Here is a 14,586-nt window from a genome sequence, read left to right on the forward strand (position 1 = left end):
CCAGGACCTTCACCAAGGTCCTGGCAGTTGTGGCGGCTCAGCTCAGGCGCAGGCCCATAAGGCTGCAGTGCTACCTGGACGACATCCTCATCCAGTCGTCCAGACAACAGGCCTTACGGGACCTCCGGGTTACCATGAGGTCCCTCAGGAGCCACGGTTTCTCCCTAAACCTAGAAAAAAGCCACCTTGTTCCCACCACCAGACTGGTCCACCTGGGGGCGGTGATAGATACCACCTTAAGCAGGGTATTCCTCTCCCAAGACAGGTTGGAGGGCCTGAAGTCCATGACCCACAAGGTGTTGCACACGAGGCAAGCTCCAGTGGTCCTTCTGTCGCAGCTGCTGGGGAAGATGATCTCCTGCATCTCGATCGTTCCCTGGGCCCGTCTACATTCCAGGGCACTGCAGTGGCTGCTGTTACCCCACCAGAGGGCCTCCAGGAGCACCTTGCCCATGCTGGTTCGCGTCCCCTCAAAGGTCAAGAGATCTCTCCATTGGTGGGTGTCCCCGGCAATTCTCAAAGGCCACCTCTTCAAGGAGCCCGAGCGGTTGGTCATCACCACAGACGCCAGCCTCACCGGCTGGGGGGCTCACATGGGTCACCTCGTGGTACAAGGCAAGTGGTCTCCAACAGAAGCAAGCTACAGCATCAACCTTCTGGAGTTGCGAGCCGCACGCCTGGCCCTGCGTCATTTTCACCAGTCCATCCATCGACGCCATGTGCTTCTGATGACAGACAATGTGACCACCAAGGCGCACATCAACCGCCAGGGCGGCACCAGGTCCAAGACGCTGATGAGAGAGGCAGAGACCCTGGGCCGCTGGGCGGAGAGTCACCTGGCGTCCCTCCGCTCCGACCACATCTCCGGAGTGGACAACACCCAAGCGGACTGGTTGAGCCGGACAACCATAGATCCCGCGGAGTGGAAGCTGGATCCCGCTCTATTCCATCAGTTGTCCTGCAGATTCGGCACGCCGACAGTCGACCTCTTTGCATCCAGGGACAATGCGCAACTTCGGCGGTTCTTCTCCCGATTTCACACCCCAGGGGCGGAGGGGACGGATGCCCTGCGCTGCAGTTGGCCCCGCGAGCTTCTATACTCCTTTCCCCCTCTGCCCCTCCTTCCGCAGGTTCTCAACAAGGTCATCGCGGAAGGCACAGAGGTACTCCTCGTAGCCCCTCATTGGCCCCGCAGATTGTGGTTCGCCGACCTCGTCTACCTGTCGGTCTCTCCTCCGTGGCGGATTCCCCCGAGCCAGATCTCCCTCAGCCAGGGGGCCATTGTCCATCCGGAGCCTCAGTGGCTTCAACTGGCCGTCTGGCACTTGAAGGGGACCAGCTAAGGGGCAAGGGTCTGTCGGAGGAGGTGGTGCGCACCATCCAGGTGGCTAGACGTCCTTCTACAACAAGGATCTATGATGCCTCTTGGGCCACCTTCGCCAAATGGTGTGAGGAGTTGAGGATTGACCCGGCAGCTGCACCTGTTTCCCGGGTCCTGGATTTCTTGCAGAGTGGACTCGACAAGGGCCTGGCTCCCAACACGCTCCGTTGCCAGGTGGCGGCCCTTTCCACCGTTTGGTCTGGCGATCCTGTTTTGCCCCTCAGCAAGATCCCCAGGGTGCGCCTTTTCCTCAAGGGTGCCTCCAACCTTAGACCTCCCACCATTCACCGCTATCCTACCTGGCAGCTGTCCGTGGTTCTGCAGGCGCTCACCGTTCCACCCTTTGAGCCCCTGCGCACGGCGTCCCTACGTCACTTGACTCTCAAGACGGCATTTCATATCGCCATAACGTCCGCCCATCGTATCTCGGAGCTGGCGGCCCTGTCCGTCCGGCAGGACCTATGTGTGGTCTATTCCGACAGGGTGGTCTTGAGACTGGACCCGACCTTCACCCCGAAGGTAAACTCGTGGTTCCACAGGGCGCAGGACATCGTCTTACCGAATTTTTGCCCTCACCCATCGCACCCCAGGGAACGCTCCTGGCACATGCTAGATGTTAGGAGGGCTCTGAAAGTTTACCTCGCCCGCACTGCGGAGATCGGAGGCCCTCTTCGTCTCTTTTCAACCAGGCTCCTTGGGGAAGAAGGTCTCGTCGCCCACGGTTGGCAGGTGGCTACAGGCCTGCATCGCTTCGGCCTATGAGAGGCAGTCCAGGTCGGTCCCTCGCGGCATTACTGCTCACTCCACTTGGAGCACGGCAACCTCTGCAGCCTGGGCCACCCAGGCCTCGATAGTCGACATCTGCAGAGCGGCTACATGGTCTTCGCCGTCACCTTTTGTACGACATTACAAGCTGGACGTTTTTGCCTCGGCTGAGGCGTCCTTTGGCAGGAGAGTGCTCCAGGCAGTTGTGTCTACGGCCGAATCCCGGGAACCTACTTCTGCCCACCCAGATGGACAATAACTTGGGTATGTCCCATTGCTTGGACTCTCCAAGCGGTGCACAGGAAAAAGACCATTGGCTTACCTGAAGGGTCCTTTTCTGTGCACCGCGGGAGAGTCCAACCTGCCCTGGATGTTCCGTCCGGGATTCGGGTTCTTCGTGTCAACAGGATTGTCTTCTTGGACGCTTCGCTCCATCCTCACGTTCCTGACTTTATCGAAATTCTGGGGAGTGGCCACACGAGGAGGTGTGGTCAAAGGAAAAAAAGTTCCTCAGTCCAAGGGCAACCAGACTGAATTAACCCATTGCTTGGACTCTCCCGTGGTGCACAGAAAAGGACCCTTCAGGTAAGCCAATGGTCTTTTTGTCTGCCTTTTGTTTCCCTCCGTTTCTACTCCTTCATTATCTTGCTCCCCTTGCCCCCCTTGCCCCCTTCTTCTTTGAATTCCTCTTTAGATATCTGTTTCTCTGGGTTCAGAATTCTATTTAGGCTTGAATTTAGTGATTTTAGTGATTTATGCATATTTTTTATAATTTCACACAATTCTTCACATTCCCAGCTTTCCATGATGTCCGGTTCCAAAGTTAGAATTAGCTATACAGTTCAAAGTTCTGGTCCACCTTAAATTTGTTCACATCCACTGCTATAGGGGAGAACGGTGGGAGCCATCTTGGTCTTTTGTTCTTCCTTAATATCCAGTTCCAAGATTGCAGTTAGTTATACAAAGTCTTATATTTTGAGGTTCTGGTCCACCTTAAATTTTAGCTACTGTGGGGCTGGAAGTGAAGCCGGGGCCATCTTAATATTTGCAGTAAACTAAAAAGATGAAGGAGGGAAGAAAAAAAAAACCTTAGCATTTGTCCAACTCTTATCTCTGTAATAATTCTTCCCCCTGTTACCTTCGTCTCCGATCAGCCACAGCTGCTTAAAACATATCAATTAGAACAAACTTATAAAGAGCTAGGTTCGGGTATGTGTCTCTTGTCTCCTGCTCTTGCAGCTTCTGATTTATGGTAGTTGATTAGTTGAAACTTCTCACACAGTCTAGGTTGGATTATTCGTTATCAGAGAAAAAGGGATCAAAATATTTGGTTTCTATTTGATATCTGAGACCAAATTAGAGTTTATATTGAGTGGGTTCAAAAGAAGACATGCTTTTTTTCTTGATTATTTTAGCTGGAAGGAATTCAAACAAAGTAAAAATATTGGTTCCTGTTTAAGATCCAAAACGAAATTTAACGTTTATAATTATATGGGTTTGTAGCTGCTCTGCTTTGTGTTCTGTTCGAAAGCGCAGAGAAAGAACTTCCGGGGGGGGGGGGGGGCTGGTGTTACAACCCTCCACCTTCCTTTCTTGCTTTTCTTTTAAGAAAAAAAAGTCCCGATCTGACCATCAGTATTATTTATGTTCTCCAAATTCCTTTGCCTTTTCCAGTTTTAATTTATATTTATTTCTTAGCACTTATAGACCGCCCCCTCTCCCGAAAGGGACTCGGGGCGGTGTACAGTCCATATCAAAATACATCATAATAAACAATTAAAATATTAAGTGAATAAATACATAAATAAGAGGAGGATAAAAAGATATACAGAACTGTACTGCTAAGTAAATAATTTAAAATGTACAGCATTTAAAACCCCCAAATCCTATAAAATTAAGTCTAAAAGAGCAATCCCCTTAAAAAACCAGTAAGAAATATGTATGCCAGGAGGTAGACGTTAAAATTATGCCAGGCCAGCCAGTCGGAACAGGTGTGTCTTCAATTTCTGTCGGAAGGAGCGGAAGTCAGTAGTGGTTCTAATGTCGGGGGGGAGGTCATTCCAGAGGGTTGGGCCCATCACAGAGAAGGCCCTACTCCTTGGTGTCGCCCGTTGGCATTGCCTAGTGGACGGCACCAGGAGAAGCCCCTCCCTGTGAGAGCGAATATATAGTTGTGGATTAGATACAGTGGGGCAAAAAAGTATTTAGTCAGCCACCAATTGTGCAAGTTCTCCCACTTAAAAAGATGAGAGAGGCCTGTAATTGGCATCATAGGTAGACCTCAACTATGAGAGACAAAATGTAAAAAAAAAAACCAAACAATCACATTGGCTGATTTGGAAAGAATTTATTTGCAAATTATGGTGGAAAATAAGTATTTGGTCACCTACAAACAAGCAAGATTTCTGGCTCTCACAGACCTGTACCTTCTTCTTTAAGAGGCTCCTCTGTCCTGCACTCATTACCTGTATCAATGGCACCTGTTTGAACTTGTTATCAGTATAAAAGACACCTGTCCACAACCTCAAACAGTCACACTTAACCAAGGTTTACAAACTCAAGTGGCTGGATTCATATAACCCCAAACCAAACATATATGGTGTAGTAGAAAAACAGTTGAAGAAATATGCATACTTTTTCAGAGCTAGAGGTTGATATTTACATAAAAGGATGGCAGTTGAGATCTTATGGAATTCTGATTTATCCTATTTTGTTTTCATAGGAAACCCATGAAATCCCGAAGCAGAAGTCCTGCTTATTCAAGGCATTCAACATCTCATAACAAAAAACAGAGAACTGGGTCTTGCAGTCGTCATTCCAGTATCTCACCTGTTCAGCTACCACTGACCTCCAGTTTGGGAGCTGAGCTGAGTAGGAAGAAAAAGGAGAGGGCTGAAGCTGCCGCTGCCGCTGCAGCAAAAATTGATAGAAAGGAGAGCAAGGACTCACTTAGCCTGTCCTCTAGGAAAGAAAATAACTTAACTGAAGTAAAAGAGTCTATAATGGATGTCAGGAAGGCAAAAATGACTAAGCCTGAAAAATATCCTCCTGATCTGGAGATGGTAAATATTCTACAATACACTGCAGAGACGAAAACAACTCTTGAGCCTGCCAAAACAAAGACAGAAAATTCTGAGAAGAAATTACCTGCTTCAGTTAGGGACTTAAAAACAGTGGGAACAAAGTATATGAAATTTAGTATAGCAAAGGAGGAAATTGTGACTCCAAAAGAAATACAGTCAGCTGAGCAAGAGGTCCTACCTCCTTTGTCTTCTGTAAAGTCACTCCCTCCTTTACCAACATCATCCCCACCTCAGGTTCCTCCTCCATTGCCCCCCTTGCCTCCATTGCCAGTTATTCCCCCTCATCCACCTGCCCAGTCATCTACCATTCACAGCCCTGCTTTAGTTTCTTTGTGTCTGTCATCTTCTGTCCACTGTAAGACATCCTTAACTTCGCAGGCTAACTCTCAGTTCACCATGCAATCATCCTCAAAGGGACATGTTTCTGTGACCATTGCTGTCCCCCATCTGAAAACGTCAACATTGCCTCCACTCCCTTTGCCACCAATCTTGCCTGGGGAAGATGAGTTGGAAAGGTAAGGTTTGTAGATGCTACTATTCTACAAAGTCTTGCTGGTGTGATGGTTTGCTCACTTCACTGTTCTGATGTAAAGCTTAGTATCTAAAAACTGTTGAACTGCTTTGGTAAATTGTATAGTCAATGAAGGAGGAGGAGTCTGGTTTCTGCCTCTGAAACCTTAAATTACTAGTACAGGTAGTCCTCAACCTACGACCACAATTGAGCCCAAAATTATGTTGCTAAGTGAGACATTTGTTAAGTGAGTTTTGTCCTACTTTATGACCTTTCTTGCACAGTTGTTAAGTGAATCATCACAGATCCTGCAGGAGAAGAGCAGTCTGGACTACCGTGGGATCTGGCAGGGTGAGAGCTGTGAACCATAAACACAAAGCTTTTGCTGTGACCCAGCATAACAGATATAGCGCCCTTGCTGACCTTAATGGGGACACTAAAGAGACAGGTCAAGGTAGTTGTGATAATGATGACTCAAATAAGCAGGGGATCATGGTCCAAAATGAAGAACTTTCTTTGGAAAGGCGAAATGGGGACCCAGGTATCACACATCAGTCGCACAAGAAGATCAAGGTATGTAAAAAGATAAGTCACCTTCTGGTTGGTGATTCAATCGTAAGGGATGTAAATTTAGGAAAGGATATGGAGGTTTTAAAAGAGGTCAGGTGTCTGCCAGGTGCTACTGCCAGCAGAGACAAGAGGCGTATTCTTAAGATAGTCAAGAATGCAAGTAAGGACTGTGATGTTGATGCTATTATACATCTTGGCACAAATGATCTGTCCCAAAAAGATGTACTTTCTGTGAAGAATGATTTCCAGAGCTTGGGGTATGAACTTAGTAGTGTAGGTTGTAGGCTTATCTTTTCAGAGGTTTTACCAGTATATAAGGAACAAAAAGGGAAGGGCCAGTGTGTAGCAGAGTTTAATGTGTGGCTAAAGGAGTAGTGTAAAAGGGAAGGCTTTGGTTTTATTAGTCATGATGCCTGCAGCTGGTCCAATGAAAAACTGTACAAAAGAGATGGTTTGTACCCATCCAAGAAAGGGACTGAGGTACTTGGCATTAAATTCACAGATTTTCTGGATAAACATTTAAACTGAACAGCGGGGACAGATAATTGATAACAGAACATTTCTGTCCTCAGCAATCTAAAACTAATAGGGTTATCAGTGCATGTGACATAGATGTTTGTGCGGGTAAGATTATCACTCCTGCTGTCAAGCAAAACCAAGCATTTAATAGTGAGTGCCATACCATGTGCATGAATCATACAAGTGGCAAGAAAATAGGGTCTGTCAGGCATAACACAGGTTATGTAGACAATAAACACAGGGTCAGTCAAAATGGACTCAAATGTCTATACACCAATGCAGAGAGTATGAGGAATAAACAGGGTGAATTAGAAATTCAAGTAAATGAGGGCAGATACAATATTGTTGCCATTAAAGAAACTTGGTGGGATGAAACCCACAAATGGAACATACAGCTAGAAGGATTTAAATTATTTAAAAGAAATAGACCAAATAAAAGAGGAGGTGGAGTTGCACTATATATAAGAAATAACTACATCTCTACAGAAATAGAGCACAACAATGATGAGAACTATCTTGAATGGATTTGGGTCAATATTAAAGGTTGGGGGGGAAATGACATTGCCATAGGTCTATACTACAGGCCACCCAACCAAGCAGAGGAAGTAGATGAACTTTTTGCTAGTCAGCTAACTGGTATGTAGGAAGCACACCACAGTAGTAATGGGGGATTTTAACTACCCCGACATCAACTGGGAAACAAACTCTGCACCAAGTGGAAGATCCAACAGGTTCCTAACGAACCTAGCAGACAACTTTGTTTCCCAAAAAGTAGAGAAGGGAACAAGGGGATCGGCCATATTAGACTTAATTCTCACTAACAGAGAGGAAATGATAGAAGGGGTTGAAGTCATAGGAACCCTGGGGGCAAGTGACCATGCAATATTGGAATTCAACATTATGCAAACACAAGTAGTAGAATAAAGTCAAACTAGAGTCTTGGATTTTGAGAGAGCTAATTTCAATAAACTTAGAGCTTGGGAAGAATTCCATGGATGAGAATCCTCAAGGGGAAAACAACTGAAGAAACCTGGGAAATTTTGAAAAATGAGGTTACAAAAGCTCAGTCTAGCACAATACCAATGAAGAAGAAAAATAACAGCTCCCAAAAGAAACCAGCATGGCTGCATAAAGAACTCTCTGACAAATTTAAAGACAAAAAAGTTAAGAAAAAAAAATGGAAAGGGGGGGACATAACTAAGGCAGAATATCAGCAAATAGCCCAAGCCTGTAAAGATGAAATAAGGAAAGCTAAGGCTCACAATGAAGAAAGGCTTGCCACAAAAGTAAAAAATAACAAAAAAAGCTTCTTCCAACATGTTAAAAACAAGAAAAATGTTAAGGAAACAATTGGTCCATTGCTGGGAGAAAGTGGCAAGAAGGTGACAAGCAACAGGGAGAAAGCAGAACTATTTAAGTCATTTTTTGCATCTGTCTTTACACAAAGGGATAAAACAGCCCAACCTATCAAAAACAGCACCAGATTAGGAACACAAATTGAAATAGGGAAGAAAATGGTAAGTGAACACCTGTCTACCCTAGACAAGTTCAAATCATCAGGACCGGATGGATTACACCCCAGGGTTCTGAAGGAACTGGCAGATGAGATCTCTGGAAAAGAGCTGATGTGGTTCCCATCTTCAAAAAAGAAAACAAGATAGATCTAAGGAAACTATAGACCTATCAGCGAGACCTCAATACCAGGAAAGATTCTTGGAAAGAGATAATCAAGCAACGAATTAGCCTAGAAGTAAACAAAGTAATAGCCAAAAGCCAACATGGGTTTGTCAAAAACAGATCATGCCAGACTAATCTTATTGTATTCTTTGATAATGTGACAAAATTAGTGGACCAGAGGAATGCCGTCGATATAGTTTACTTGGACTTCAGTAAGGCATTTGATAAGGTAGACCATAACCTACTACTAGATAAAGTAGAAGAATGTGGGTTAGACAGCATCACCACCAGATGGATTTGTAACTGGCTGACCAACCGCACTCAACGTGTAGTACTCAATGGAACTGCATCTACATGGAGGGAAGTATGCAGTGGTTTACCCCAAGGCTCTGTTTTAGGCCCAGTACTCTTCAACATCTTCATCAATGATTTGGATGAGGGAATAAATGGGGAACTCATCAAATTTGCAGATGACACCAAGCTGGCAGGAATAGCCAACACTCCAGAAGACAGGCTTAAGATACAGAAGGGTCTTGACAAAATTGAACATTGGGCACTATCTGAAAAAATGAAATTCAATGGTGAAAAGAGTAAGGTTCTACATTTAGGCAACAAAAATGAAATGCACAGGTACAGTATAGGTGGTACCTTGCTCAATAGTAGTAACTGTGAGAGGGATCTTGGAGTCCTAGTGGACAACCATTTAAATATGAGGCAGCAGTGAGCAGCAGCTGCCAAAAAAGCCAACACAGTTCTAGGCTACATAAACAGAGGGATAGAATCAAGATCATGTGAAGTGTTAATACCACTTTATAATGCCTTGGTATGGCCACACTAGGAATTCTGCATTCAGTTTTGGTCGCCACGATGTAGAAAAGATGTGGAGACTCTAGAAAGAGTGCAGAGAAGAGCAACAAAGATGATTAGGGGACTGGAGACTAAAATATGAAGAACGGTTGCAGGAACTGGGTATGTCTAGTTTAATAGAAAGAAGGACTAGGGGAGACATGATAGCAGTGTTCCAATATCTCAGGGGTTGCCACAAAGAAGAGGGAGTCAAGCTATTTTCCAAGGCACCTGAGGGTAGAACAAGAAGCAATGGGTGGAAACTAATCGAGGAGAGAAGCAACTTAGAACTGAGGAGAAATTTCCTGACAGAACAATTAATCAGTGGAACAGCTTGCCTCCAGAAGTTGTGAATGCCCCAACACTGGAAGTCTTTAAGAAGATGTTGGATAGCCATTTGTCTGAAATGGTATAGGGTTTCCTGCCTAGGCAGGGGGTTGGACTAGAAGACCTCCAAGGTCCCTTCCAACTCTGCTATTGTATTGTATTGTATTGTATTAATAACTGAAATTCTTCCCGTTAATGACAAATGTAATTTTTGCCATCTATTTAAATCCATTTTTATCTCCTTCCATATTTTACCATGATTATTTTCGTAAAGCTTAGAATTTTCCTCAGTAAGAGTCACCCCCAAATACAGTAAGGGAAAGTTTTTGGAAATTTGTCCAGTAAGAATCATCATTTTTTAAACTTGTGTGTCGCCTGATTGTCAATGACCCTGGGTAACTCACAACAATCAAAGTAATTACATTAAAATCAATAAAAGAGAAAAGATGGCAAGGATGATGAAGCAAGTGGTCTTACTCTCCCTCGCCAAAGGCCTGGGTGAAGTACCAGCAAATCCTTTACTGGACTTCAGTTTCGCAGTCTCTTGATGGAAATCTCTTTACCATTTTACATGTGCATAAAATCCCATTCATATTTATGCATGCATAAACTGTATATAATAAAAAATATACATATAATGCACTATGTACTAACTTCAATAAATAGAATGTGTTCTTCAGACAGGGTTTATTTGTGCCTGTTAAGGAGCTGGGTCTCTTCTGTAATATGTTTTTATTAGACATTTTAGATAACCCTAACCCAGAATATATTTAATGGATTCTGAATAATGGGATACATTATATTCTCTTAAAAGAGTATAGATCCCTAAAATACTGCTTTTCACTCTCAGTTTAGAAGATCTTTGTAGAAGATTAATGCATTAGTAGTTGCTGAAGAGTTCCAGAAAAATTAACAGGGTAATTTTTCTGTCTTTCCTGACATCTCTCATCCACCACGCTGACCAGAGCAGAGTATTCTGGAAACTGAAGACAGATGGGACAAATGTACCAAGGGAGCTGAGGCTGCGATTCCAACAGGCAGTAGTGTGAACTAGCAGGTGTATAAAACTGGAACAAACAGAAGAAATTCCTTAAAAGTGCTGTAGTCATACATAGCAAGCCTGAAACTTGTGCCTTCTTGTTTTATAATTTAGACTGATCTCTCCAAATTGGTAAATGTCAGTTTTTCTGAACTTCAGTTCTTATGACTAGAGGATACCAGATTGAGAGACGTTTCTATAGATTCACCTCAGAAAGTAGACATACAATCCATCCTGGTATGTCAGGTGAGAAGCCTGATTTGCATAGTAGTTCTCCCTCCAGTATTTTGAATGGATATTCTGGTTGACATTTTTGCTGTGCCCCTGTGTATGCACCCTGTGTCCTTAGATTGTTAATTCATTTACTGGTCTTACGATGAAGATTCTCAGTCATCCAGGTAGAGTTGTCTGGAAGTTGAGTCATGGCAGCTGGTGTTTTTTGTTTGTTTGTTTGAAACATTTTGCTGCTTATCCAAGTAGCTTTGAAAGATAAGCAGTGAAACGTTTTAAGTCAAAAAAGAAGTCCAGTTGCCATGACTCAACTTCCAGATTATTGGTTTTACCTTGAATAATTTTAAAAATTATTTCTTGAAAGAGAGGAGGGAAATAGTTCTCCTTTCTGGATTTCACATGATTTTGTCAAATCTTCTTTCACCATAATCCGAGCTTTCTGGAGTGTACAAATGGACTTCAGACCCTGAATAAAGCCTGGTCCAAAGTCCATCTTTTCCACTACTATAAACATAAAGGCCCTGTTCAAGTTGTCAAATGCTTATTCCACTTCTAGAAAAATTAATGCAACCTGTTTGTCACTATGTTGTTGTAAATATTCAATTATACTCAAAATTACTTTCACATAGTCTTTTAGTTGAGTTTTAGGTAAGAAACCACACTGGTCTTCATGTATACAATCCTGTAAAACTAAAATAGATGTAAAGAGTTCGTAATTGTTAAGGAGAGAAATTGTCCTGTAATTCTTCACAGAAGTTGAATCCAATCCGTCTTCGGGTATGAAAGAAATGTAGGCATTCTTCCAAGAAGGTTTCGCCCGGTCGTTTGTACCAACCCCCGCATCCTAGGTGGTCAGGGTTTACAGAGCCGTGGCATGAGACTGATGTTATGTAACGCAAGGTCCGTTGTTAATAAGGCCCCCCTCATCCATGATCTGGTTTCTGAGGGGGAGCCGGACCTTGCAGGGATCACGGAAACCTGGTTGGGCCACGAGGGGGGTGTGCCCCTCGTGGAAATGTGCCCATCAGGATACCGTATATTCCATCAGCCTCGTGCCCGGGGTAGGGGTGGTGGGGTAGTGGTCATTATACGGGAAGCCTTGACACCGAGAGAATTCATCGTACCTCAGATATCCGGATGTGATACTCTAGGTGTGAGATGGGGCCCAGGGAGTCAGTTGGGCCTGCTGATTGCATACTTGGCTCCTCGCTATGCTTCAGCGGCCCTGCCTGAGCTCCTCGAGGTGATTGCGGAGGTGGCAGTTGAGACCCCCAAACTTAGTCATGGGGGACTTCAACTTGCCATCGACGGGTGAATCATCCGAGGTCGCTCAGGAGTTCATGGCTTCCATGACAGCCTTGGACCTGACCCAAATAATTCAGGGCCCCACACACGAAGGAGGACACATGCTGGACCTTGTTTTTATCTCTGGTCGATGGAAGAGCGATCTGGGAATAGGGGATCAGGTGATCACTCCCCTGTCATGGTCAGATCACTCGCTTCTCCGGCTGGACTTCCCTGACGCCACCCCCCATCGCGGGGAGGCGGAACCAGAGGATCTTAGATGGTTCCGCCCCAGGCGACTGATGGAACCAGACAGGTTCCAGACGGAGCTTGGGCCACCTCCTGTTGCCCTGACCCGCTCCCGGACGGAGGACCTGGCGGCTGCATGGAACAGTGCGGCGGCCGGGGCCTTGGACCGGGTAGCGCCCTTGCGGCCTCTCCGGTGGCAGCGAACCACCCTGGCCCCTTGGTTTTCCGAGGAGCTGAGGGTGATGAAGCGCCACAAGAGACGCCTAGAGAGCAGATGGAGATCCTCTCGGGCCGAATCTGACCGAACACAGGTAAGAGCCCATTTACGGACCTACCTTGTGGCACTAAGGGTGGCTAAACGTCGATATTATGCCACCCTTATTGCGTCTGCAGAAAACCGCCCTGCCGCCCTGTTTCGGGTGACCCGCTCCCTCCTATCACAGAGGTCGCGGGAAGCCCCTTTACAGGGAAGGGCAGAGGAATTTGGGGAATATCTGCAGGACAAAATCGCTCAGATCCGGAGCGAATGGGTCCCCTTCAGTGATCGTGAGGAGACACCGGAGGCGAGTCTTGAGGTACCTATCTGGGAGGAGTTTGACTCTGTTGCCGCCGAGGATATGGACAGGCTACGCGGGCGACTGCGGGCCACCACATGTTTATTGGACCCGTGTCCCTCCTGGCTTGTACTGGCAACCTGGGAGGTTACACGTGACTGGCTCCTGGGTCTGGTGAACGCCTCGCTGGAGGAGGGGTTCCTGCCAGCCTCCCTGAAGGAGGCGGTGGTGAGGCCCCTACTTAAGAGGCCTTCCCTAGACCCAGTTGAGTTAGCCAATTATCGTCCTGTCTCCAACCTTCCCTTTTTAGCGAAGGTTGTTGAGAGTGTGGTGGCGCAGCAGTTCCCTCGACACCTGGAGGAAATTACTTATCTAGATCCGCGCCAGTCCGGTTTCCGGCCGGGCCACAGCACAGAGACGGCTTTGGTCGCGTTGGTGGATGATCTCTGGAGGGCGAAAGATGGGGGTTGTTCCTCCATCTTAGTCCTGTTAGACCTCTCAGCGGCTTTCGATACCATCGACCATGGTATCCTGTTGCGTCGGCTGGAGGGGATGGGGGTGAGGGGCACCGTTTTGCGGTGGTTCTCCTCCTTCCTCTCCGGTCGGACGCAATGTGTGTTGGCGGGAGAGCAGAGATCGACCCTGAGGCCGCTCACGTGTGGAGTGCCACAGGGGTCGGTCCTCTCCCCTCTCCTGTTCAACACATACATGAAACCGCTGGGTGAGATCATTCGAGGATTCGGGGTTGAGTGCCATCTGTATGCAGATGACACTCAGTTATACATTTCTACCCCGAACCACCCCAACGAAGCCGTCGAGGTGATGTCCCGGTGTCTGGAAGCCGTGCGGGTCTGGATGGGCGACAACAGACTCAGACTCAACCCTTCCAAGACGGAGTGGCTGTGGCTACCGGCGCCCCGCTTTAGCCAATGTGTTCCATCTCTGGACATTGGGGGGGTACAACTGCCCCCGGTGGATAGGGTACGCAATTTGGGCGTCCTCCTAGATTCCCGGCTGTCGCTAGATGATCATGTGACGGCCGTGGCTAGGGGGGCGTTCCATCAGGTTCGCCTGATGCGCCAATTGCGTCCCTTACTGGAGCGGGACGCCCTTTGCACAGTCACTCATGCCCTAGTGACTTCTCGCCTTGATTACTGTAATGCTCTCTACATGGGGCTCCCCTTGAGATGCACCCGAAGGCTCCAGCTGGTCCAGAATGCAGCCGCGCGGGTTATTATGGGGAGTACTAAGTACTCCCATGTAACACCTCTCCTGCGCGAGCTGCACTGGCTACCTGTGGCCTTTTGGGTGCGTTTCAAGGTGTTGATTGTCACCTTCAAAGCGCTCCATGGCTCGGGACCTAGTTATTTGCGGGATCGCATTCTACCCCATACATCCCTGCGACCAATCCGCTCTCACAGAGAGGGCCTCCTCCGGGTACCATCCGCTAAACAGTGTGGGCGGGCGGTGCCTAGGAGTAGGGCCTTCTCTGTGATGGGCCCAACCCTCTGGAACGACCTCCCCCCCCGATATTAGAACCACCTCTGATC

At 46.7% G+C, this 14,586-nt stretch overlaps 1 protein-coding gene across 6 annotated transcripts in view; it reads left to right on the top strand.

Annotated features, from left to right (window-relative positions):
* LOC309400790 (cyclin-dependent kinase 12-like) overlaps positions 1-14,586 on the top strand; it is a 175,644-nt gene that overhangs the window by 38,556 nt on the left and 122,502 nt on the right. For 5 of the 6 annotated variants that reach the window (XM_081969453.1, XM_081969455.1, XM_081969456.1 and 2 more), the window contains exon 2: positions 4,869-5,744. The exons of the other annotated variant lie outside the window; for it this stretch is intronic. In XM_081969453.1, coding sequence (XP_081825579.1) covers positions 4,869-5,744 — 876 coding nt within the window. The remainder of the gene's footprint in view (positions 1-4,868; positions 5,745-14,586) is intronic. 6 annotated transcript variants of the gene reach the window in all.

Source organism: Natrix helvetica (genome assembly GCF_964273705.1).
Source record: "Natrix helvetica genome assembly, chromosome: W".
Taxonomy (NCBI): Eukaryota; Metazoa; Chordata; class Lepidosauria; order Squamata; family Natricidae; genus Natrix; species Natrix helvetica.